This window comes from Palaemon carinicauda, chromosome 11 (genome assembly GCF_036898095.1).
Source record: "Palaemon carinicauda isolate YSFRI2023 chromosome 11, ASM3689809v2, whole genome shotgun sequence".
Lineage (NCBI taxonomy): Eukaryota > Metazoa > Arthropoda > Malacostraca > Decapoda > Palaemonidae > Palaemon > Palaemon carinicauda.
The window spans coordinates 7,584,076-7,610,971 of NC_090735.1; the positions used below are offsets into that span (position 1 = coordinate 7,584,076).

At 36.1% G+C, this 26,896-nt stretch overlaps 3 protein-coding genes across 6 annotated transcripts in view; 1 reads left to right on the forward strand and 2 right to left on the reverse strand.

Moving 5' to 3' along the window:
* Positions 1-19,186, reverse strand: LOC137649950 (uncharacterized). Of its 4 annotated transcripts, none has more exons than XM_068382918.1 (4): positions 19,127-19,186; positions 15,242-15,343; positions 6,886-7,116; positions 1-2,598 (listed from the first exon to the last, which is right to left on the reverse strand). In XM_068382918.1, exons 2-4 carry the CDS (start codon positions 15,333-15,335, stop codon positions 1,736-1,738), a joined length of 1,188 nt encoding a protein of 395 aa, XP_068239019.1. In that variant the 5' UTR covers positions 15,336-15,343; positions 19,127-19,186; the 3' UTR covers positions 1-1,735. The 4 variants fall into 4 exon arrangements, with proteins under 4 accessions (XP_068239019.1, XP_068239016.1, XP_068239018.1 ...); XM_068382915.1 differs by lacking the exon at positions 19,127-19,186 and adding an exon at positions 19,091-19,116 and having other exon boundaries at positions 2-2,598; positions 6,886-7,161; XM_068382917.1 differs by lacking the exon at positions 19,127-19,186 and adding an exon at positions 18,971-18,990 and having other exon boundaries at positions 2-2,598; positions 6,886-7,161.
* On the forward strand, positions 17,203-18,884 carry LOC137649888 (DNA-directed RNA polymerase subunit beta-like). Its single transcript, XM_068382829.1, has 3 exons — positions 17,203-17,211; positions 17,805-17,996; positions 18,759-18,884. The coding sequence occupies exons 1-3, from the start codon at positions 17,203-17,205 to the stop codon at positions 18,882-18,884; spliced, it is 327 nt and encodes a 108-aa protein (XP_068238930.1).
* Positions 19,024-26,896, reverse strand: part of LOC137649889 (uncharacterized) — an 11,539-nt gene continuing 3,666 nt past the window's right edge. The window contains exons 3-4 of the mRNA XM_068382830.1: positions 26,548-26,839; positions 19,024-19,046 (exon numbers count right to left, since the gene is read on the reverse strand). Coding sequence (XP_068238931.1) covers positions 19,024-19,046; positions 26,548-26,839 — 315 coding nt within the window. The remainder of the gene's footprint in view (positions 19,047-26,547; positions 26,840-26,896) is intronic.

The window sequence follows — 26,896 nt, forward strand, 5'->3', positions numbered from 1 at the left end:
AATTGATTACATTTTTGCAGTACAGTATTTTAAAAATCCAATCTTCTATTACAATATTATTTATTTCTTGTATTTACCTACTCTCTACATATACAGTATTTGCTTTTATATATAAAATAATAATTAACATTTTTTCATGAGTTTTGGGCAGTTTTTATTTCCACATTTTGGGAGCAAATTTATTCTATCTTCTGTTATACTGTACGTTATTTATTACAACTATCCACTAAAAAAGTACAGTATTGCATTAACATGTGGCATTATGTATGTCTCAAGTTATTAGTGAAATTTTAATTGCTAATTACTGGCAATTAGTTTATTACATAACCCACTATATTTCCATTTTGATTTATGATTTCTTTTTCGTATAGTTTACCTGTATTTTGATTTGAAAACTTCATAATTTGGTTTATTTGTGATGCTGATGGAGTATTTTTTGTTTGCCTCATATGGCTGGTTCTCTTTCATTTGCTTCTGTTTGACAGATAAATCCTTTTCATTATAGTTATCAAATTTTTTTTGTATTTCGGAGCTCTTTTTTCTTCTAACTTCAAGGACATTTTGACTAATTTCTCCTAGCATTTCCATTTATAATGCATCATATGAATCTTGCTCACTTTATGCTACACTTTTTCGATTTATGAAAATTTGGGGTGATGATCTGAAATTGGTACCACTACTTTACTTAGTACATTATCTAGATAGGGAGTTGGACAGCAAGATGAAGGATTTGGGAAGTAAACGAGATGAAGGGTAGAGACCTAAAGGTGAAGCTGTAGGACATCTTCACAATTGCTCTGTGAAGTAACAGTTAAGGGGTCCGGATAGCAAGGTGAAGAATGGAAGTGTTAATGATCATGTATTAAATTCCCTTATACATCTGCTAATGTTGTAACTTTTATATTAACAGATAATGATATTTAATAGTAGTGTGATTGTCTAAAGCATACCATTTACTTGTCAACCAAGGCCTAGTGGTTAGAAATGCTTGACTTCAAGCATGTATTCTTGGTCAGCAGCCTCATAGCTACATTCCTAAAATCTATAAAAGTCACCACTTCACTGTATACCCTGTCAATTGGAGGGAGTATTATCCTAGAAACTGAGACAATTATTCAAATCATACTGATCTGTTTATAAAGCAATACTGTACTGTACAATCTGACTTTTTCCCAAAAGAATACTTTAGTAAACTTTTTTTTACTTGAACAATTTTCACCTCTGAAGAATAAGTTGTGGCAAGGCCCTTAAGACCATAGATTCATAACAATAACAATACTGTACAGTACTCATTAAAGGGAATATGGTGTGGAACCCAAGTGCAATATGTTTAAAAGTTTAATATCTATTTCATACACAAGCAAACTTCATATTTACTGTTACAGTACACTATTTTCCAGATAAATTATTTAACTTGTATATACAAGCCTACTATTAACTAGAAGTTAAAATCGCTAAAAACATTTACATTCTCTTAAAAAAAATTTAATAACTAAAATCAAAATATTTCATATGCAAATACTGACGAGTTTCAGTTTTCAATAAGTTATTATATAACCTAGGACGTCTTGGCTAACCAATTAAATCAAAATACTGGTGCCACTACACAGAACTAGTTCTGATGATCAAAACATTTATGATATGGAGGAAATTTTCTTTATCCAGCACACACAATCCAGTGGCAACAGATTAAGTTCAAGTCCTATCTTTTACTCTACTCTTAGTATATTCTAGTTCATGACTGAGCAGGACGAGATTCCACTCGACCTCCACTAGAAACTGAAGCATTTGTGAATGGTGAACTACTACTGAAGCCATTCATAACAGGATGGTTAGTTAGCAGAGGACCACTACTGATTGCTGAGGTGTCAACAGTTGTTGTGGCATTTGGATCTGTCAGATCACTATACAGTGGAACATTACCGCCATCAACAGAAGAACTTGGATTCACCTCTGAATTACTATTCCTAGATGGACCTGAATCACTAGAGGTGTTAGATGCAGCAGCCTTAGACGGAGGTGTTTCACTGCCTGTAGCTCTTCCACTCTCATTTGCTATTTTTAATATACCACTCTTGCTATCAATTAAACAACTAAAATCAATTTCTTGATGATAACCTGGAGTGGCTAATCTTGCCTGATGGAGAAGCGTGTAAGGTAACCGCTCAGGATGCTTCTTCTCTAGATGAGTATTAAGTGTTTCTTGACGAACAAAGTCTAAATTACAGGGAGAGCAAGAAAATGGTTTGTCCACTCGATGAATCAGCTCATGACGTTGCATTTTATCTTTTCGGGTAAAAGATTTCCCACAATGCTGACAAACAAAAGGCCTTTCACCAGTGTGAATAATTGCATGGCGCGTAAGCTTGTCCTTGCGGGTGTATGCTTTTCCACATAACATACATACATATGGCCGTTCACCAGTATGAATACGAGTATGAACTCTTAAACCTTCAGATCTTAGAAACCCCTGGCCACAGGCATCACAGTGATACGGGAAATTGTTGGTGTGCGTTCGAATGTGATTCTTTAATTTGTCGCCTCGAGATAAAACCTTCCCACAAATATTGCAAATCTTTTTGGCATCCCATCTTTCACCTGTAAAAACATATAAAAAATTATAATAAAAAATGTAAAATGATAAAAAAAAAAATATACAGTATAAAAAAATAAAATGACATTTCATTATTCTGATTCACACACTACAATTTATTAACGAAGACAATTTTCTCATTCTAAACAGGAAAAAGGGGGATCAAAAGCAAAAAAAAAAAAAAAAACATAGCAACTAGAAATAACTAATCAAATTTGATACACTAACCAATACTAAAATACATGACTAAATAAGAAAAGGAAAAACTAAAAAAACAAAATTACTGTACAGTATCATATTTAAATTTCTTATTTCTATACTCACTTGATGTTCATATTACTTCTTCTCTAGAAGCTCAGTTTAATCAACATTTACCAGCAAAGTTTTTAAACAAACTTTGAACCTTTCCTATTTTCTTTTCTTTCAATAAACACACGCCTCTTAAGAAGGAACGTAACATTCTAGCGGCAAGTGGCAAGAAGCCTAGTACTGACATGCCAGAGTCTCTTTATCCTTTCAGTTTCTCTGTCATCACAGTTTAATTCAGATGTTCTTCAGATTATTTACTTACTGTATTACTGCCCATTAAGATGTCTTCCTCTGGATTTGTTAACAATTATTGCCAGGAATGTTCAAGGGACTTGTTTCTGAGAGATCATGATAGGCATTCCCTGTGTATCGTATCGAGGGTAATACTGCGATTTAAATAACAGTTGTGAGGAGTGCACTTGCCTCACGGGCCCTTTCATGAAAAAGTATTTTTGCCTCGAGTATTGTTCTCCTGTCTGATCTTTAGCAGCTGAATCTCATCTTACTTTGTTGGACAGGAACTTACAGTCTATTAAATTTCTTATTCCAGCTTTAGATATTAATATCTGGCACCATCGTTCAGTTAGTTCATTAAGCATGTTCCATAATTCTGACCATCCTTGGCATTTAGATCCTCCTGGACAGTATCATCCTGTTTGTGATACAGTACTATGTATGTAGTTAATTCTAATAGTCATGCCTTCTCCATCATAAGGCTTCATACTATACATTATTCTAGAAGTTTTATTCCAGCTGTGATGAGAATTAAAACACTTCAGAATACATTGATCACCAAAAATTTTAAAGACTTTCTCGACAACCAAGCTTTTATAAAATTGAAGAAAAGACAACCCTTATGTGTTTCTCAAAAGTAAATTTGGTATCAAGAATCACACCTATAATTTTAGAAGTGTTACAGAGTTAAAGAGAAACATTATCAATGTTGAGATCTAGATGTTGAGGAGCCACTATCCTTGACCTACTTACAATCATACTTTGAGTTTTGTTAGGGTTCAACTTCATGCCCCATAATTTGCACCATGCATTAATTTTAGCTAGATCTCTACTAGGGGATTCAGCAATCCTGGCTCTACATTCAGGAGATGGAATTGGTGCAAAGACAGTATAATCAACTGCATATACAATGAGTGTTTTCTAGGCCAAACCACATGTCGTGTATATGGTATGAAAAGTAATGGGCCAAGAACACTACCCTGAGGAACACCAGATATCGTTTTCCTATATACTGTAATAAAGTGACAATATAAGTGACAAAGCATAATAATTTTTTTAGTATGAAATGCTTGGCATTCCAGTGTTAATCCAGCCTAATACCATCTTTGAGTTTGAATTGCTTGGCATTTCAATTAATTTAAATGAAAGTCTACTACCATTTTCTTAGTTTGAATTGCTTGGCATTCCAATCAATTTAAATGAAAGTCTACTACCATTTTTTAGTTTGAATTGCTTGGCATTCCAGTTAATTTAATCAATATAATTGTCTAAACATAGTAACATTTATTGTGAGAATTTTTGTAAGCAAAGGAAGTGCTAAAATCTCTGTAATAATCACTGTTTTATCACTGTATATTACTAAGCTTAAACTTTTATGTAACTTGCCATTAAAGCCATTAACCCTTTCGTCTTGATGACATACGCTGAATGTCAAGACAAATTGGATATGTCATTTACAGATATAAACAATATGGAAGTTAAAATCACTCATATATCCCACAAAAAAGTACAAAACATTGAGTATATCACACCTAGGATATTTCACTAAAAGATCTCTTCCCATCCTTGATTTTAGCCCCTTTTTTTTCCAGCCAACCAACAAACACTTTCAGATTCAAGCCTCGATTCCTAATTGTCTAAAGGCTATGGTATTTTAGTAGTGTGTTTTAATGTTACCATTTATAATTACAGTACACTACTCTCTTTAACCAATGGCAACATTCCCTATGTGAAGCACTGCTCTGACCCCCATGACACACGCCCGGTTTAGCGATTTAGCTATCTTCACACCTCACCCTACCACCAACTGAGACACTTGCAATTCTAGTCTTTATTCATGATTGTGTAAAGGCTATTTTAGCGTATTTCTATGTTGGCATAGGTGGTCAAATTACGTGGGAAGTATTCTCTAAAGTGAGACAAGGCTGCGTTGCTCTCCCCCACTCCCCTTCTGACTCTCAAACATGATGCCACCATAGACACCAGCCATACAAGTACTGTACAGTAGTTAAAATCTCTTTAGTTGAATTCCTATTGACACAAAGGGCCTCGGTTAGATTTCGCCAGTCGTCTCTCTCTTGGGGCTTTTAAATCAACACTTCTTCATTTATCATCTCTTACTTTATGCTTTATAGTCCTCAGCCATGTAGGCCTGAGTCTTTCAAATCTTTTAGTGCCTTGTGGAGCCCAATTAAACATTTTGTGAACTAATCTCTCTTGAGGAGTGCGAAGAGCACCAAATTATCTCCATAATATACATAATTACCTAAATGTCTCCATCTACATCTTCAACTTATTTTTATGAATTTACATATTCCTACATCATTTACTAGTATTTCACAGAACTTCAGGAATTTCCTTAATATCGTGTATAACTGATTACAATTGTAATCCTGATAGTTGTAAACATGACAGACGACAAGATTTATATTTTCTTTCTTTTACACCTTGTTTTCTTGGTTATCATTTCTACACAATTATATAATTTTCATATCTCAGATATGTAATATATTTCATACTAGTATTGTACATTGTTTTTTGCGAGTAGAAGTTAGTTAACTATAATTGTTTCCCTTTATCTATCAGTATTCTACCAAGTATTTGCCATGTAAGAGTCAACTGCGTACACACACGCGCTCTCTCTCTCTCTCTCTCTCTCTCTCTCTCTCTCTCTCTCTCTCTCTCTCTCTCTCTCTCTCTCTCTCTCTATGGGAGGGGGCAGAAACATTAGTTTCTTTTGTCATCAGATTATTTTTTTCATCCTATGCCCTATAATTATAAATTATTATAGATTTGTTGTGTCAAAGAAAACCAATGGATATTTTCTTTACAATTCTGTATAACATAAGGTCCATTATGGAGTAGTTTTCCATCTTTCGACGGCTATCTATCGTGGAATTATTATGCAACTGCATAATCACATCACAATGAATACGAACTCTCTGTACACATAGAATCATAGTGCCTCATTATTATTTAAGAGTAAAATAATATAAATAATATAACAAAAAAATTTTCTGAAAAAACTATCCTATATTCACTTCATAATAAGAAGAATTTTTCGGTTGTGCAAAGTAAAATACAAAAGAAAATGAAGCAAACTTTTAAAAATCTTATTCTGTAATCAGCAGTAAAACAAATAAACATGGAAATTTTGGGTATCATAGAGCAAGTGTGAATGTATATGCGATGGTGAAAAATCATGCATGCAGCTACTGACGGGCGATCCGCTGTCGCGTTATGGAGTTAAGTGGTACTAATCTGTTGATTGAAATTAATTTCTCGATACAGAACAGTCCTCTTGTCTGAAAGCAGCACCCAAGTGTCTTTTCTTTAATTGAACACAGTACTATTGAGATTTCTCCAGAATTAGTACAGGGGAGTCTGGATCGAGAGGTTACAATAAAGATTATAAAGAATGTGTAAAGTAAAGCCTGCTTGATACCACTTTATTGCAGTAAGTGATATTTTGAAAAAGTGTATACAGCATTCTCTTTATATATGTAATGATTTTATATTTCTGTAAGCCATCCTTACTAAATTATTGAGTCTTTTGACTTTTCTTTTGGATAACTGTTACCACTGTTAGTCTTAAAGCTATTCAAGTCATACACCTAAAAAGATATAAGTTAGAACATTTCAGATCATTAATTTCAACATTAAGAGATCTAGAAAAATCCAACATACTCAAATAATACCCTTTCTTATATTTATCAAGACACCAACATTTACGAATTGTAAATACTTGCCAGACTTCGATTTGTGACCTTGGTGAGCCTTATTTGTAGACAAGGGTGTAAGAGCTATAGATGGAACTAGTGATTCATTTTCCCGTCTGCCCTGCTCTGTCCCACCGTCCTCTTCACTTTTAACCTTCACTTCATGAAGGGGCTTGAAAGCTGAATTAGGGTTGGTAGAGCTGCTATCACTCCCGCTATTACTGTTGCAAAACTCTGTGGCATCAGTCACGTTATGAATACCTGCCGTAATACTTGAAGTAGTAATTGGAATTAATTGAAATGAACCTGCAAAAGAGATAGATAAATTAAGAAAATTACTATCCAATTTATGGGTAACATACACAAATCTCATCGCCTCCTTTACCACCTTCGGATATCACCTCTGAAGTAAATTACTTGATGGCTTACACTCACTCCAGATAATTTGAAACTACGTACATGATACATTTCCCTTCCTTTAACCCTTTTTCCTCCAGTGGACGTACTGGTACGTTTCACAAAACTCATCCCTTTATCCCAATAGACGTACCGGTACGTCCTTGCAAAAAAACGGCTATTTACATTTTTTTTTGCATATTTTTGATAATTTTATGAGAAACTTCAGGCATTTTCCAAAAGAATGAGATCAACCTGACCTCTCTATGACAAAAATTAAGGCTGTTAGAGCAATTTTTAAAAAAAAATATTGCAAAATGTGCTTGAAAAAGAAAATGCCTGGGGGTTAAGGGTTGGGAAGTTCCAAATAGCTTGGAGGTAAAAGGGTTAAACACTTCTCTAGAATCTCAACAAATGATATCTATTTTCTGAATATGTACTTCTGTTATGTGATGTAAAGTCACTTTAAATATGTTATTTTCATTAGTAAAATAAATTTTTGAATATACTTACCCGATAATCATGTAGCTGTCAACTCCGTTGCCCGACAGAATTCTACGGGAGGGATACGCCAGCTATCACTATACTAGAAGGGGGTGTACTCACAAGCGCCACCTGTGGCCAGGTACTACAGTACTTGTTGTTGACGCCACCTCACTTTTTCCTCGGTCCACTGGTTCTCTATGGGGAGGAAGGGTGGGTCAATTAAATCATGATTATCGGGTAAGTATATTCAAAAATTTATTTTACTAATGAAAATAACATTTTTCAATATTAAACTTACCCGATAATCATGTAGCTGATTCACACCCAGGGGGGTGGGTGGAAAACCAGTGTACAAGACTAAAGGATAGCTAAGTATCCCGTATTTCATATAATCAGTTATCCACAATAACAATGAAATAATAAGTACCTGGTAAGGAAGTCGAATTGAACAGTTACTCTGCCTTTAATAAGATCGTCTTCCTTACTGAGCGCAGCGTTCCTCTTGGAAGGCTGAATCAACTCAAAGGTGCTAAAGTATACAGGGCTGCAACCCATACTAAAGGACCTCATCACAACCTTTAACCTCGGCGCTTCTCAAGAAAGAATTGACCACCCGCCAAATCAACAAGGATGTGGAAGGCTTCTTAGCCGACCGTACAACCCATAAAAAGTATTCAAGAGAAAGGTTAAAAGGTTATGGGATTATGGGAATGTAGTGGCTGAGCCCTCGCCTACTACTGCATTCGTTGCTACGAATGGTCCCAGGGTGTAGCAGTACTCGTAAAGAGACTGGACATCTTTGAGATAGAATGATGCGAACACTGACTTGCTTCTCCAATAGGTTGCATCCATAACACACTGCAGAGAATGGCTCTGTTTGAAGGCCACTGAAGTAGCCACAGCTCCCACTTCATGTGTCCTTACCTTCAGCAAAGCAAGGTCTTCTTCCTTCAGATGAGAATGTGTTTCTCTAATCAGAAGCCTGAATAGTAAGAAACTGAGTTCTTAGAACTTGGAAAAGAAGGTTTCTTGATAGCACACTATAAGGCTTCTGATTGTCCTTGTAAAGGTTAAGACCTTTTTAGATAGTACCTAAGAGCTCTAACTGGGCAAAGTACTCTCTTCAGTTCATTCCCCACCAAGTTGGACAGGCTTGGGATCTCGAACGACTTAGGCCAAGGACATGAAGGAAGCTCGTTTAGCAAAAACCGAGCTGCAAGGAACATGTAGCCGTTTCAGATGTGAAAACAATGATCCTGCTGAAGGCGTGGATCTCACTTACTCTTTTAGCTGTTGTCAAGCACACGAGGAAAAGAGTTTTTAATGTGAGGTCCTAAAAAGAGGCTGATTGGAGAGGTTCAAATCTTGATGACATAAGGAACCTTAGGACCACGTCTAGATTCCAGCCTGGAGTGGACAACCGACGTTCCTTTGAGGTCTCAAAAGACCTAGGGAGGTCCTGTAGATCTTTGTTGGTGGAAAGATCCAAGCCTCTGTGGCGGAAAACCGCTGCCAACATACTTCTGTAACCCTTGATCGTAGGAGCTGAAAGGGATCTAACTTTCCTTAGATATAACAGGAAGTCAGCAATCTGGGTTACAGTGGTACTGGTTGAGGAAACTGCATTGGCCTTGTACCAGCTACGGAAGACTTCCCCTTGAGACTGAAAGATTCTGAGAGTGGATGTTCTCCTTGCTTTGGCAATCGCTCTGGCTGCCTCCTTCGAAAAGCCCCTAGCTCTTGAGAGTCTTTCGAAAGTCTGAAGGCAGTCAGACGAAGAGCGTGGAGGATTGGGTGTACCTTCTTTACGTGAGGTAGACTTAGAAGGTTCACTCCTAGAGGAAGAGTCCTGGGAATGTCGACCAGCCATTGCAGTACCTCTAAGAACCATTCTCTCGCGGGCCAGAGCGGAGCCAACCAACGTCAGCCGTGTCCCTTTGTGAGAGGAGAACTTCTGAAGTACCCTGTTGACAATCTTGAACGGCGGGAATGCATACAGGTCGAGATGGAACCAATCCAGCAGAAAAGCATCCACGTGAACTGTTGCTGGGTCTGGAATCGGAGAACAATACAACAGGAGTCTCTAGGTTATCGAGGTAGCGAACAGATCTATGGTTGGCTGACCCCACAGGGCCCAAAGTCTGCTGCAAACATTCTTGAGAAGGGTCCACTCTGTGGGGATGACCTGACCCTTCCGGCTGAGGTGATCTGCCATGACATTCATACCGCCCTGAATGAACCTCGTTACCAGTTAGCTTTCGATCTTTAGACCAGATGAGTAGGTCCCTTGCGATCTAGAACAACTTCCACGAAAGAGTCCCTCCCTGCTTGAAGATGTAAGCCAGGGCTGTGGTGTTGTCAGAGTCCACCTCCACCACTTTGTTAAGCTGGAGGGACTTGAAGTTTATCAAGGCCAGAATAACCGCCAACAACTCCTTGCAATTGATGTGAAGTGTCCTTTGCTCCTGATTCCATGTTCCCGAGCATTCTTGTCCGTCCAAAGTCGCACCCCAGCCCGTGTCTGATGCGTCCGAGAGGAGACGGCGGTCGTGTTTCTGAACAGCCAAAGGTAGACTTCCTTGAGAAGAAAGCTGTTCTTACACCACGCGAGAGAAGACCTCCTCTCTTCGGAAACAGGAACTGAGACCGTCTCTAGCGTCATGTCCTTTATCCAGTGAGCAGCTAGATGATACTGAAGGGGGGGGAGGTGGAGTCTCCCTAACACGATGAACAGGGCCAGCGATGAAAGTGTCCCTGTTAGACTCATCCACTACCTGACTGAGCATCGGTTCCTTCTCAGCATGCTCTGGATGCATTCTAGGGCTTGGAAGATCCTTGGGGCCGACGGAAAAGCCCGAAAAGCTCGACTCTGAAGATCCATACCCAAGGAGACAATGGTCTGGGATGGGACGAGCTGAGACTCCTCAAAATTGACCAGGAGGCCCAGTTCCTTGGTCAGATCCATAGTCCATTTGAAAATCTCCTGACAGCGACGACTTGTGGGAGCTCTTAAAAGCCAGTCGTCTGACGGAGCCGGACACAAGATCATGGTACTGCTGCACAGTCTGTGAACTGTCAACCATGGGCAAGCGAGGAAGTACAGTGACAACCCGAATCTGTCTAGACTGTCTGGGTCGTACAGACAACTCCTTATCGGGTTGCTGAGGTTGCCGCACTGCGTCACAACAAGTCACTTCTGCTGGTTGTTGAACGTCTTCCCCGTGACACATTGACTCCGTAAACAAAAAATCCTCTAACAAGGACTAAGCTTGGACTGCATGTCTTGCAACACAGCTCAAGGTCTATGGGAGCAGGTGTGGTAACAGACGGGATTAGCGACTGAAGTGGAACCATTACCTTCCCTGGAAGCATGTTATGCTTAAATAAAAGTCCATAGGAGGCTACGCAGCTAAAGGCTCCCTCCAAATGACAGAGTCCTCAAGGGAATATCAGAAGGAGGGAGAAAAGAACTTTCTCATCTACAGGGACCATATCCTAGAAAAGCTAAGTTCTCTCAGTGAGGGTTCACTGGTGCAAAAGCAGCAGACTAGAAGGCAACGTTATGAAACTGCTTGACAGTCTAGTGAGTTGGCAACAACCAAAGATGTGTGACTGAGAAGCATGCGGTAAGGTATGCAGAGCATGTTGTATGCAGAGTATGCTGTATGCAGAGCATGCTGTATGTAGAGCATGTTGTATGCAGAGCATGCTGAATGCAGAGCATGCTGTATGCAGAGCATGTTGTATGCAGAGCATGCTGAATGCAGAGCATGCTGTATGCAGAGCATGTTGTATGCAGAGCATGCTGTATGCAGAGCATGCTGTATGTAGAGCATGTTGTATGCAGAGCATGCTGAATGCAGAGCATACTGTATGCAGAGCATGTTGTATGCAGAGCATGCTGTAAGCAGAGCATGCTGTATGTAGAGCATGCTGTAAGGTAAGCAGAGCGTGTGCATGGCGTTTAACATTTCTCAGAAATTCCATGACCAGTGCTAGAGTGCTTTATGCATGCTTGCATGGGGTTTTAATATCAACATAATATTTACCTTACATTCATAACTCATGATTCATATTTTTGCCATATTTTGCGATATTGTTAAAAATATATTGCAAGGAATACAAATATATTTTTATAAGTAATACAAATAACCTCCATTATCATAATGTTTGAAAATGGAGGTAAGGTATGCTGAACAGCAGAGTCAGAACGAGCTGGAACAACAATAGTTGTGGTTTCCTCTTCAAGACTCTGTTGAGGGAACACCTGAGGCTCAGTCTGCAAAGGCTGATCAAAAGAAGTAGCAGAAGGTAGGCGCATGGGTGGAGGAGGCTGACTCCTGGCATGAGTGGCTGAACTCAAGGGTTGCGCTTGCTGAGTGGTTGGCGGATGCGCAGTAGCAAGTTCCTGAGGAACGAGTTGAGGTTCCTGCGGTGTGAGCTGAGAGCGAAAAGGTAGTGGCTGCGCAGAACGCAGTAAAAGTCTCGCAAGTTGAGGCTCCTGAGGCGCAAGGCTAAGGTGTTGAGGTGCTTGCCTTGAGGAGGGTTGAGCTCGCTGCAGCGAGAGCTGAGGAGACTGACTCATGGATGGGAGAGGTTGTTGTACCTCAAGCGAGTGTTGCCTCACTGGTGGAACAGCAAGTGGAAGCGGAGGAAGAGAGGTATAAGCCTCCTGTTCCCATTGCTGAGGTTGCCTTAAGGAAGGCGGAGGGAGCTGCACACCACTGGGATCAGTAAACTCATAACGTGGCTCAACATCATACGCCTGGCAGGCGGTACTGCGGTCAGGCGGAGCGAGCGCAGACGGAGCGAGCGCAGGCGGAGCGAGCGCAGGCGGAGGGAGCGCAGGCGGAGCGAGCGCAGGCGGAGCGAGCGCAGGCGGAGGCGCAACCTTCTCAGCCCGACACTCACGCATCAAGACCGAAAGTTGTGACTGCATGGACTGCAGTAGAGTCAACTTGGGGTCGGCAGACACTAAGGTCTGCTGAGGTAAAGCCTTAACAGCAGAGATCTGTTGCGGCAGAACCTTACTCCTCTAAGGCGGAGTGCACTCAACTGATGACTGCGGCGAGTCAGAGCTAACCCAATGACTGCATCCGGGTTGTTGAACTCTAACTTCGTACGTCTGGCATAGGTCTGGACTTTACGTTTAAGAGGTCTTGAGACCTGAGACCAGCGTTTTCTCCCCTAAATTCTTCTGCAGACGAGCAAAATAAGGGCTCAATCGTCTGCGGGTGGGAGTGACGGTCTCGGTAAGACACGCCCGCAACCACCGAGGATACTTCTGTGCGCCGATCAAGGCCTGCTGAACCCTTTTGCCCTTCGACATTGCTTCTCCCCTGGGCTTGGGAGCTTGCAAGAGGTCCCGGACTGGGAGGACGACTGGCGCGCACAGAAGTACCCTCACGCACAACACTGACACACTTTGCGCTAATCACTTATCACTTTGATTTTCTGTTTGCACTTATTTCACTGAACTCGAAACTTTAAGTGGTTTGTACCTGAAACACGCAATTCTATCCTTTCTCAAAGTTAGTAATTGCGAAAACAGAATTACAATGTAACAGAAAAATCTAATGAAAGATAAATAATTCAGTGGCTGGAAAGAGACTAAACACTAGATCACTCTAGAAACGTTTACCTTCTTCCCCTAAAGAGACTAGGGAGAAGAGCAAAAACGATAACAACGTTACTCGCTTGAATGAAACGTTTATCCTCCTCTTTCTCCCTCCGTCTCTATCTCTCTCTCTCTCTCTCTCTCTTGACTTAGAACCTGAGAGAAGAGCCCAATCATATATATCGTTAAAACATATTATTGTTAAAGGAAAAAACTGAAATATTTCCCAAAATGAAAAGTTCCTTTATTAGGATTAAAACCATTAAGTTAAGAAAGAATGAACAAAACGCTAGACACGGTTACTCTTACTGCAACGTGAAACCGTGAAAATTCTTTCTCTATCGTAACGATAGAGCGCAAGTTGAACGTTCTGAACGTCAACAACTGCAGAGACAAAACAAAACATTAGTTCAACTTTGAAAACAGTACGAGACTATCAAAGAAATTCTTTCAAAGACATTAAAATAGCATAATATGTTAACAGGTAAAACCGAAATGACGGGCTCAATGTTAATTAACTTCGGTACCAAGAAAAGACCGCCTACTATTAGGAAGGTCGAATATAAACAAATATAAAAATTAATTTTAATAAGTTTATAATAAAAGGAAGTTAATCGAAGAGGCCTATAAGAGGCGGAGAGATATAAAATAAATCTATAACTTTTGTTAAGCAAAATTAAGAAAAAGAGTCTATACTCTCTTAGACACCAACACTTCCGTCTAAGGGAAGGGTCGGCCATTGAAAGGTGAAAGAGAGTTCATACTCTCTTCGTCACCATAATTAATCAAATTAATTCCAAAAGCTAACTAAGATAATATAGAAGTTTCCAGTATAGCGAATAGCTGCAAATTTTAGAGAAATACTTCACCAAACCGTGAACAATACTCCAAAATCATAAGCGTATCCAAGAACGTCTTGCCGGAAGCACGACAGAGGAAAAAGTGAGGTGGCGTCAACAACAAGTACTGTAGTACCTGGCCACAGGTGGCGCTTGTGAGTACACCCCCTTCTAGTATAGTGATAGCTGGCGTATCCCTCCCGTAGAATTCTGTCGGGCAACGGAGTTGACAGCTACATGATTATCGGGTAAGTTTAATATTGAAAAAATAGGATTTTTTTTAAATAACACCATTTGATGTTCGTTTTCTTCCTCTCAAGGTACTATATAACTCTAACACTCCCCATTAGCCATATAGCCAGCCATCGCCTCTGGATAGGGGCCACCTAACAAAATGCACAGGTCCATTTGTAATACTGTAATCACTATTCATTTCACATAGCAGAGCTGTAAATTAAGACCAATCAATCCATACTACTGTAAGTGAAGAAAAGGTGGAACATTATTGAACTTCAGTAAGTATTGAAATAACTTTTCATTTTAAAAACCTCAAATATTAAAAGTAATTTTCATTTTTCTTGAGGCCTTTAATAGGAGCATAACTTCAGCAAAACTGTAACGGCAGTTGAGATTTTGATGAGGTACTGTAGTTAACTACTGACAGGTGGTGGGGAAGCCATGCCCACCTATCAGTACCCTATTTCAATGGATGAAAGGTTTGTATCCAAATAGTAACTAATAACTGATGCTGAAGATTCTAGAGGTTCAAAAAAGAAAAACTCTGATGGAGGCTAAGTTACAAAATTCTATCATTGACAATGACTTAAGGCTGTTGTATTGACATATTGTTTGGCAAAGTTTGGATAACCAATGGCTCATTCCCCAAGTTAATGTAAATTGTATATCAGTTTTTAAATTTTAATACTAAGTCAATTGTCAGTTTCACTTGTAGTTTTCATGGAAAAAATTCTAAATGTTCTTTACATTAATGGAAAAACCAAGCATTTAACATCTATCAGTCATAAGCAAACTTGTTTAGAAAACTTACTATTTCCAATTGCAAATTCATGTGTGCTGGGTACTGGCCGAGGATTATACCATGCATTTTGAGTACTGTCTAAGCCACAAAGAAAGTGATCCATTTTGTGTCCTGCAAGAAATCATAGTATAAGCAATTACAGAAAATCAAAACACATGATGAAGGAAATTCTCTCATCTACATAAACATTAACATCTATAAATGAAACCCTAAAAATCTATAAAGTACTAGAAATTGATCCTAAAACAAAGTTATGTAAATTAAAACAATTTCTATGTCGAAAGCACAAAGTAGTCAAATTACACTCTTAAGGAATATTCCTACTACAGTAAAGGGTGCCTCTCTAACTCATTGTATTCCATGTCTGTTTTGACGTTGTTACTGTTTTTAGAATGATTTATTGTTAATTTGTACTTTTCATTTATTTATTTCCTTATTTCCTTTCCTCACTGGGCTATTTTTCCCTGTTGGAGCCCCTGGGCTTATAGCATCTTGCTTTTCCAACTAGGGTTGTAGCTTGGATAGTAGTAATAATAATAATAATAATAATAATCATTAGGCTGTTTGGACATGTACTAGCCTACTGTAAAACCCCAAAACCTAACCTAACCTAAAGTTAAACCCCTTAACCTACCCTAAGGTAGAACCACATAACCAAACCAAACCTAAGGTAAAACCCCATAACCTACCCTAACCTAACCTTACCTGGTGGACTTTGTCCCTGCAACCTCCCTAGCATTTTCACAACTGTCTTTGGCTTCTATTATGAAGGGAAGGTGAAGTAAATGATTTTTAACACTAAAATCAAAAATTTTAAGTAATTTTTATTTTCCCTAACATACTTACCGAGAACTACTTTCATAGGCGTTGCGGACCAGGAGGTGAGATTACCAGTAACTCCTAAGAAAGTAGTTCGAGGTAAGTATTTGTGTTGGAACAAATCAAAAATTTTTAGTAATTTTTATTTTTCCTAACATACTTACCGAGAACTACTTTCTTAGGAGTTACTGGTAATCTCACCTCCTGGTCCGCAACGCCTAAGAAAGTAGTTCGAGGTAAGTATTCGTGTTGGAACAAACAGCATTTAGGGAAAAATTGAATGGAAGGAATTCATTTGGAAAGAACAAGATTAGGGACTTGAATAAATATACCTAATCTTATTAATGCTAGGTAAAGTTGTAAACATATGCAGAAAAAGTAATCGTTTAAGTTGGAGATAAATTAAAGCATCATACTGTTACTATTTTCTATGAATAATGGTCCTATAGATCAAGTTATGCTAAGACCTAGCTTACTTGGTTAAGCTAGGTATGGTAAGGTTGGGTAAGACCGCATTCTTGCTACCGTAAGTTTATATTCTTTATACTCATTTGTATACTTGATGCATTCATGAATAACTATTCATTTTTTACATCTAGTTATGAGATAGTTTAAGGATATTTCCCATTTAAAACTGGTGCTATACATTTATTGTTTAATTGCTTATTTAAAAATCCCCAATTTCCTATTACGAACTCCTCAAATTATTGTATTAAATAGGACCTGGAAAAACAAAAAACAATGCTGGTCAGAAATTAATCAAATATAACCAGATACAAAAATATATCGGTTCTGTACTTGGTCAGAAATTAATAGGGTAGAATGTAGTTTATTGGGACAGGCGATATCTTTCTTATTACTGTACTTGTCAAACCGATTTTCTTTTTTGGGAAAATGTTCTTTATTATGATCTGATATACAAAATATATCGGTTCTGTACCTGGTCAGAAAATAATTAAATATAACCCGATACAAAAATATATCGCTTCTGTACCTGGTCAGTAAATAATCAAATATAACCTGATACAAAAATATATAAGGTTCTGTACCTGGTTAGAAATTGATTAAATATAACCCGATACAAAAATATATCGCTTCTGTACCTGGTAAGAAATTAATCAAATATAACCCGATACAAAAATACATTGGTTATGTACCTGGTAAGAAATTAATTAAATATAACATGATACAAAAATATATATGGTTCTGTACCTGGTCAGAAATTGATTAAATATAACCCGATACAAAAATACATTGGTTCTGTACCTAGTCAGAAATTACAGCACACTATCACAAAATTAATGGTTTTATTAAAGTTCTGGTGAGGAAAACATTTTCTAATAAAATCTACTGTTTCTCCTATAGGCAAACATTCATTTTCTTCGAAAATAACATTAATTTTGGGGGCTAATGAATAATTATTGAGATATACCCTAAAATATCTTACGGTAATGGGGTCTACCCAATTGGGAATAGGGCGTTTAGGGTGGGGAAAATATACTGGGGAAAACATAAGTAATGGTAAAGAAAATATTATCCTTTTCTTATCTTTTATAGCCAGATTATTTATATCATTCATAACCAGATTATTTATATCTTTCATAACCAGATTATTTATATCATTCATAACCAGATTATTTATATCTTTCATAACCAGATTATTTATATCATTCATAACCAGATTATTTATAGCATTCATAACTAGATTATTTATATCTTTCATAACCATATTATTTATATCATTCATAACCAGATTATTTATATCGTTCAAAACCAGATTTATATAATTCATAACCAGATTATTTATATCATTCATAACCAGATTATTTATATCGTTCAAAACCAGATTTATATAATTCATAACCAGATTATTTATATCATTCATAACTATATTATTTACATCATTCATAACCAGATTATCATTCATAACCAGATTATCATTCATAACCAGATTATTTATATAATTCATAACTAAATCATTTATATAATTCATAACCAGATTATTTATATCATTCATAACTAGATTATTTATATCATTCATAACCAGATTATTTATATCATTCATAACCAGATTATTTATATCATTCATAACCAGATTATTTATATCATTCATAACCAGATTATTTATATCATTCATAACTACATTATTCATATCAATCATAACCAGATTATTTATATCATTCATAACCAGATTATTTATATCATTCATAACCAAATTATCATTCATAACCAGATTATTTATATCATTCATAACCAAATTATCATTCATAACCAGATTATTTATATAATTCATAACCAGATTATTTATATCATTCATAACCAGATTATTTATATCATTCATAACCAGATTATTCATATCATTCATAACCAGATTTATATAATTCATAACCAGATTATTTATATAATTCATAACTAAATCATTTATATCATTCATAACCAGATTATTTATATCATTCATAACTAGATTATTTATATCATTCATAACCAGATTATTTATATCATTCATAACCAGATTATTTATATCATTCATAACCAGATTATTTATATCTTTCATAACCATATTATTCATATCATTCATAACCAGATTTATACAATTCATAACCAGATTATTTAAATCATTCATAACCAGATTATTTATACCATTCATAACTAAATCATTTATATCATTCATAACCAGATTATTTATACCATTCATAACTAAATCATTTATATCATTCATAACCAGATTATTTACATCATCCATAACCAGATTATTTATATAATTATAACCAGATTATTTATAGCATTCAATACCAGATTATTTACATCATCCATAACCAGATTATTTATATAATTATAACCAGATTATTTATAGCATTCAATACCAGATTATTTACATCATCCATAACCAGATTATTTATATCATTCAATACCAATTACCTCAGGGTACAGGAGGTCTGCTTTACAAAATACTGTACCTAGCCTGTTCCACCCTACGCTACAACAACTCCTGTATCTGCATAAAACAGAAAAAAATATGTAAACATAAAATATAAATACCCCATTACAACCTCTGTGAACAAATCCTCCATTTACCTAAAAAGGAAAACACAACGTCAACAGACTTCAATGTCTTTCTTAAGGCCCCCTACAAACAACTATTTACGTACGGATTAAGTTATAGATATATAACTAATTTTACATTTTATACATACATAATATATGAATAAAACCTTGTTAAATAATTTAAATTTTATTATTTTTATTATTTGAATTATTTTATTGACGTCTATTTAACAAAATTATAGAATTTCAGTAATATAAATTGTTTCTTTTATGACCCGTATCTAAAGATTTTCGCCATATTTTGTGCTTGTAAACAGGCTGTGTTCGATTCCTTTATCGATGACTTTAATAAATATGTACTTTTATAACAGAAAAAAATAAATAATATTAATATATTTATGTGTTATAAATTGCTTTAATAATTAACATAAGATAAAAAATAGGCATTTTATACTTATTTTTTTTAGAATACTGGCTTTTGTGTATGTTTTATAACATATAATCCCGTCCGAACATTTACATCGTAAATTACAAGAAGCGGCTGTTTCAACTGTCATACAACTTAATGGAGATTGATTGATTGATTGAAAGTTTTCTGAATAAGGAAGAAACAAAAGAGGAATTAATCAAGTACTGGAAAACTATATATTGTAAGTATGAAAATAAAATAGACTCGGTTTGGAATGAAGAAAAACAGATAGAATATGAAAATGAAACAGCGCATCAGGAAGACACCACACTTTGTTTCCTTTCCTTACTGGGCTATTTTCCCTGTTGGAGCCCCTGAGCTTATAGCATTCTGCTTTTCCAACTAGGGTTGTAGCTTATCAATTAATAATAATAATAATAATAATAGATTAATATAATATCCCGGACATACTTAGGGAACACTATGACCTTGTAATGGTAACAAAAGGGAAAATAAAACCAATGAAAAAATCCAAAAATCACAACAGAAAGAGTAAAGAATTGCCTGGGACCAGATGGCCTAAAACCCGAGCTATATAAGGCACTAGGAAAAAGCAAAATATGTCTTGAAACCTTACAGAAATGTTATCAAAATGAGTTGGACGAAAAAGAAAAACCAAATATGTGGAAGAAGTCAAGAACAAAGATGATTGAGAAGAAAAGAAGGCCAATGGCAAAAGACCTAAGACCCATAGCTCTATTGAATATTTCTTATAAAATATTCATGATGATGGTGAAAGAGGAAATAGAAAACCACATAAGAATGAATGAAGAAGACAATGAATGTCAAGCAGGATTTACAGGTGGAGGCAGGATAGAGGACAATATCTTTATATTACAGTATTGTGTGGAAGAGAGCTATAGTAACAAGAAACCCCTAATAATAACCGCGATAGACTTTAGTAAAGCATTTGACTCTGTAAAAAGGGAGGTATTAATAGAAGTTTTAAAAGAATATAAAATTAACACCAAAATCATAAGTGCAATTGCAAATATTTATCAAGGAGATACTACGGGCATTGACTTAGGAGCAGTTATAGAACAAGAAATGGAGGTTACAAGTGGAATTAAACAAGGTTGCACAGGATCAACTTCACTTTTTAAACTGATTACGTATATTGTCATGAAGAAAATAGAAGCGGAAGGAAACGGTTTCAGAAATCAATTAATAAAGATAGAATCATTATTTTTTGCAGATGATGCCTTAATAATTGCACAGGATATACATAATGCAAAGCGTAACATCCAGATTTTAGTAGAAACTAGTAAAAAATGTGGGTTGGGAATTAATAAAGAAAAGAGTAATACTATGATTTACAATACGAAAGAAAAGCCAGATAACATAGAGGGAATCAAAGTAGTAGAAAGTTTACATACTTAGAAATAAAGCTAGACAATAGTAGGAATATATTTAAAACTCAGAAAAGGGTAATGATAGAAAAGGCAAAAAAATTAGCTAATCTAACATATTCAGTTATAGAGAAAAGTTGCAATAAAGTAATGATAGGAAAAACGTTCTGGAAAAGTATTGCTTTACCATCTATTTTGTATGGAACAAATGTTATAAATCTAACAGAAACTGAAATAGAGAAACTACAAAGAATAGAGAATGGGGTATATAGGAAGATTTTAGGTGCCACTAAAAGCACAGCTAATACTGCTAAAATAGGGGAGATAGGTGCATCTTCTATGAAAGCAAGGGTGATGGATGGGAAGCTGCAGTACTTAAATCGTACCCTGAATGGAAAGAAGGAAATACTGAAAATAATTATCCAGGATATTCAAGAAAAAGAAAGAAGATGGTGGAAACAACCTGCAAAGTATTTGGAAGAATTAAGTTTAGGCATAAGACAAATAAGAAGAATGAACAAGGCAGAAATAAAGACGGAAACCAGAAAGGGGGATACTGAAAAGTGGAAAGAAGAAATAGAAAGTAAAGTGAGCTTAGAAATATATAGAACGTGGAAGAAAGAAATTAAAGAAGAGTTAATTTGTGACAATACATTTGCTTCAGTGATATTTTTTAGAGCAAGAACTAATACATTAAAGCCAAATATTGTAAATAGACACAATGGAGGGAATATAATTGTATTTTTTTGTAAAATGAGGAGGAAGATTTGATATTTTTTTTGTTATTTTGCCAGGAATATAGAAAAGAAAGGAATAGGGTAATTGGGCTACAACAACCATACGACGAAGACCCAAAGAAAATAGTAGGATTATTTTTATTTAGTGAAACAAATATAGAAAAGAAAAAAGAATTATTAAACATAATGTGGAAGAAAAGACAAAACAGTACAAGAAGATAAACGTTAGAGGCGCCGTTGTAAATGCTATGCCTCACCCCAGAACCTGAACCTGAACCTGTACACACACACACACACACACACACACACACACACACACACACACACTCTCTCTCTCTCTCTCTCTCTCTCTCTCTCTCTCTCTCTCTCTCTCTCTCTCTCTCTCTCTCTCTCTCTCTCTCTCTCTCTCTCTCTCTCTCGTTTTACAAAAGAATTTCTTTCATTATTTTATCAGATTATTATTATTATTATTATTATTATTATTATTATTATTATTATTATTATTATTATTATTATTACAAGCTAAGCTAACCATAGTTGGAAAAGCAGGATGCTATAAGACCAAGGGCTTCAACAGGGAAAAATAGCCCAGTGAGGAGAGGAAAAAAGAAAATAAATACACTAGAAATAATAAACAGTTAACATAAAATATTCGAAGAACAGTAACAACAATAAACTAGATCTGACATATACAAACTATAAACGTTTAAAAAACAAGAGGACTGATAATAAGATAGAATAGTGTGCTCTAGGACTACACAATATGGATAGAATTACCCCTGCACTAATTAAATTACACTGGCTTCCGGTAAAGGCGAGAATCGAATACAAGCTACTCTTACTAACGTTTAAGATACTGAACCAAAATATCTAAAATAATGCCTGAAAAAACTAGAACTAGAAACAAATGTTACTATAAGACACATGAGTGACAAACATAGACTATCTGAACCAAGAACAAATAGTAAGTTTGGTGAAAGGGCTTTTAGCTACTGTGCGCCTAGACATTATAATAAACTGCCAACTGAAATGAAGGACCTAAAGGAGCAATTGAATTTAAGAAGAAACCAAAGACATTACTTTTCACAAGATCATATGATTTGGAAGATGCTACAATCAAAGAATAGTATAAGTTATAATGAAAATGTTTCGTTAGATGATTGATATGGACCCGCCCGAAAAGTAGTTCACTTGACTTCAGTGGAGGGTTGGATTTAAACCCAAAACAAGTAAACAAGTAAGTATACCCTCAAGCAAGAGAACTCTGACACAAGGCAGTGGAATATCGTAGTACAGAGGCTATGACACTACCCAAGAATAGAGAACAATGAGTTGATTTTTAATGCCCTTCTCCTAGAAGAGCTACTTGCCATAACTAAAGAGTCTCTTCTACCCTTGTCAAGAGGAAAGTAGCTACTGAATAATTATAATGCAGTAGTTTACCCCCTTGAAGGCAGAAGAATAGTTTGGCTCGCTAAAGGAGTTTGTTTAATTCTAAATTATATGATTAATCCTGCAACTTTAGAAAGATTCTTTTAATTTATTTTCTCATTTCTTTGTGGGACCGCTGCTTCATAACAACCTTTTTAAACATCCCTTGAAAAGGGAATGCGTTGAAAATATCTTTTGAAAAACGGAAGATTTTCAACCTTCCAGGTATTAATGAACACATCCCTTTGAAAATTTCAATTCATTGTGTTCAGTCACTGCTTCCTACCCGCCCATGATCACACTTTTCACTGATTAGAATAGAAGTCCAGTGTGGGGGAGGCTTGGCAGCTCGGAATGTGTAACATTTTCCTTTGCAGTAGGCTAGAGGATACGATAGAACATCGTCTTCTACAACAGACAATGAACAACTGGCGAGGCGGAGGTAGTTAGTGTGGTCATGACGAAATATCAACATTTGAATTGAAATGATCTAGATCAGCTTTTTTGTTAACTAGATAATTCAATCGATATTTTTTATTACCAACAACTTTAATACTAGAAAACTTAAATTCCTGTCATTTCACATAGTGGGGTATGCAACCCAGTCATAACTAGGCTAAATAAGCCACCAGAAATAGCCTAGGTCAGCTCTATAAGATAAACATTTCACAACAACTGCAAAATCTTCAGTAGTCTCAGGTATTTATAATCTTACTTTTACTTATTTTGATGGCTGCTTTTCCGGTCCCATACAGCAGGGGAACCCCACTCTCTACAGGACCTCCACTGTCGTTTTACCTTGTTCGTTCAGAGTATTTAACATTTCATATCACATATTGTTCATTTACCGTTAAATCGTCGCTGTCAAAAGACTCATGAAATAAGAAAGTCTTCAGTTTCCTCTTGAAAGCCTTAATGTCTTCAATCATTCGAATGTTTGGTGGGAGCTTATTATATAGCCTCGGGGCCACATATCTAAAGGCTCTGGAGCCTGAAGTAGACATATTTCTAGGTTCCACTTCCAGTCATTTATTGCGGTGGGGTACACCTACTAGCCATGCCAGTTAGTTCATGCTGCAAATTATGGGGCATGAAGTTGAGTCTTAACAAAACTCAAAGTAAGATTGTAAGTAGATCAATGACAGTGGCTCCTCAAAATCCAGATCTTTGCATTGATAATGCCTCTTTAACTTTTGTTTGGCTCTTTTAAAATTTTAGGTGTGATTCTCGACAACAAATTTACTTTTGAGAAACACACTAGGTCTGTGTCTTCTTCAATTGAACAAAAAATTGGCTTAATGAGAAAGTCTTTTAAGATTTTGGAGATCAATCTATTCTGAAGAAGTGTTTTAGTTCTTTCATTCTATACCTTGTTTCGAGTATTGTTCTCCTGTCTGATCTTCAGCTGCTGATTCTCATCTTAATTTGTTGGACAGGAACTTAATGTCTATTAAATTACTTATTCCTGATCTAGATATTAATCTCTGGCACCGTCGTTCAATTGGTTTGTTATGGTTGTTGCATAAGATTTTTCATATTTCTGATCATCTTTTACATTTAGATCTTCCCTGACAGTTCCATCCTGTTCATGATACTAGGCATGCAATTAATTATAATTTTCAGCCCTTCTCCACCATGAGCCTCAATACTATATTGTATTCTAGATGTTCTATTCCAGATGTGACTAAGATGTAGAATGGTCTTCCTAATCAGGTAATTGAATCGGTAGAGCTTCAGAAGTTCAAATTGCAGCAAATGTTTTTATGTTGCACAGGCTGACATATATCTTTTTATACTTTATATATGAAATATCGGTTTTGTAGTAGCTACTGTTTTTAAAATGTTTTATTTTATTTGTTCATTATTTCTCATAGCGTTCATTTATTTCCTTTCCTCACTGGGCTATTTTTTCCCTGTTGGAGCCCTTGGGCTTATAGAATCTTACTTTCCAACTAGGGTTGTAGCTTAGCTAACAAGAAGAAGAAGAAGAAGAAGAACAACAACAACAACAACAACAACAACAACAACAACAACAACAACAACTGTCATGAAGCAAGACGTTTATATCAATGGCACCTTTACCGTAGTCTACCCAGGTCTTGGTAGAAGAAAGCGAAAAGGGAGAAAATGAAAATATGGACATATCAGGGGTAACTATAATAAATTATGCTTACGCGAAAAACTGACGTGGAAAAAAAAGGTTTAAAAAGAAATATTCACAGAATTATTGAGAACTAAAAGTCATGAATTGCTTAAAAAACATAGTTCAGTTCCACCAGAGTTTATTTGAAATTATTATATCCTCCAGACAACTGAGGAGATTAACTAATAAGCAAATTATGGTAAGACTGGTGTAACCAAGTGTACTTTTTCAAGTGCTTCGAAAACTGAAGACCCAAATTCTGAGTTAAAGTCAAGAAGCAGAATTCAGGTAAATAAATAGCACATATGCCTCTTCTCATATTTCTGCTTTAATTGATAATGTCTGTAAATTGATGACCTGTCCTCTAGGACGCAGTCGAAATATCTCTTATAAGGAATTACGGTCATTTCGCCCACATGTCAATTCGCCCACAAGTCAATTCGCCCACAGGTCAATTCGCCCACATATAAGAGTCAATTCGCCCACATATAAGAGTCAATTCGCCCACATATATTTAAAAAAAGAAATCCCATATAAAGAATTCCGTTCATTTTGTTGATATATTGTGCAAACGTACTCCTCAGCCTAATATTATGGTGAGCTTTGATGTAAGAAGTTTATTTACTTGTGTACCTATTAATGATGTCTTGGAAATTAAGGAAAGCTATGATGTTGATTCGATTCTCACTAACCTCAGTGCTCATTTTTATCATGTTATGTAACTAAGTGTAATTGCTACTTATTATATTATTATTATTTTTTTTAACCACCTCACTGTTTTGTTTTGTTTACTCTTGTAAAATTCTTTTCTATTAAATCGCCCTCGTCAACTTTTCTTAAAAGACAGTTACATAAATGTAGCCTAATATTCAGAAAGTAATAACCAAACAGTAGTTACAAAGAGTTAAAAAAAAAACTGATTAAAAGACAGTTACATACATGTAATATTCAGATAGTGACAAATAATTAAAGAAACTTTTATTAAAATATAGCTACATATATATGCAAGATTAAAAGAATAGTGTCAAAGAATTAAAAAGAATTTAAAAAAAAAAACAGCTACAGTACATACTGTACATGCAAGTTTCAACTGCGCACTGGGCCATTGAGATAAGCACACGCTTTCAGCAACTGATATGCAGATCTCTCACCCCTCATGTGTTCCTCCCAAAGAGTAAATATTTTACCCTGCAAGTCCCTATATTTTTTCCGCTGAATCCTTCGTAGCTTTTTTTCGGATACTAGCCTTATGTAGACGGATGTCAATTTAGCCTCTTTGTGGAGAAGGCTTACGAGGAGGTAAAACTGGAGGTTACATCTACCTGCAGCATGTTTGTTGAGGCGATTGTGCCAGCCTTCAATATCATTATTAGTACGGATTGACTGATAGAAAATACTCCAGCTAGAAGTTGGCCATAAGGAGTTGTGGATCCATGTTCTTGATATATACTGCATTATAGTTTGTAATTGGGCTGTGGCAGCTTGACGTGAGAGACGTTCAAACACGGGACCTATATCTGCCTCAGGCAGAAATGGAAGGGCCATCACTTGCCGCAAGTATTTGTATGTCTCGTCATCATGTTTGTAAGCATGCTGGAGACCAACCTCTTGAACCTATACGTAAGTATTTCAGAACAAAGAAATTAGACATTGTATTGTACACAAGAAAAA

Bases quoted from the DNA above. Each gene is read 5' to 3' on its own strand.
- LOC137649888 (XM_068382829.1), top strand. The intron at 17,997-18,758 runs AACCAGATTATT...AACTAAATCATT, and splicing joins ATAACCAGATTATCATTCAT to TATATCATTCATAACCAGAT.
- LOC137649950 (XM_068382915.1), bottom strand. From the start codon at position 15,335: ATGGATCACTTTCTTTGTGGCTTAGACAGTACTCAAAATGCATGGTAT. The intron at 7,162-15,241 runs GTAAGTTTTCTA...TCTCTTTTGCAG, and splicing joins TGAATTTGCAATTGGAAATA to GTTCATTTCAATTAATTCCA. The intron at 2,599-6,885 runs GCAAGTATTTAC...ATGTTTTTACAG, and splicing joins AGGTCACAAATCGAAGTCTG to GTGAAAGATGGGATGCCAAA.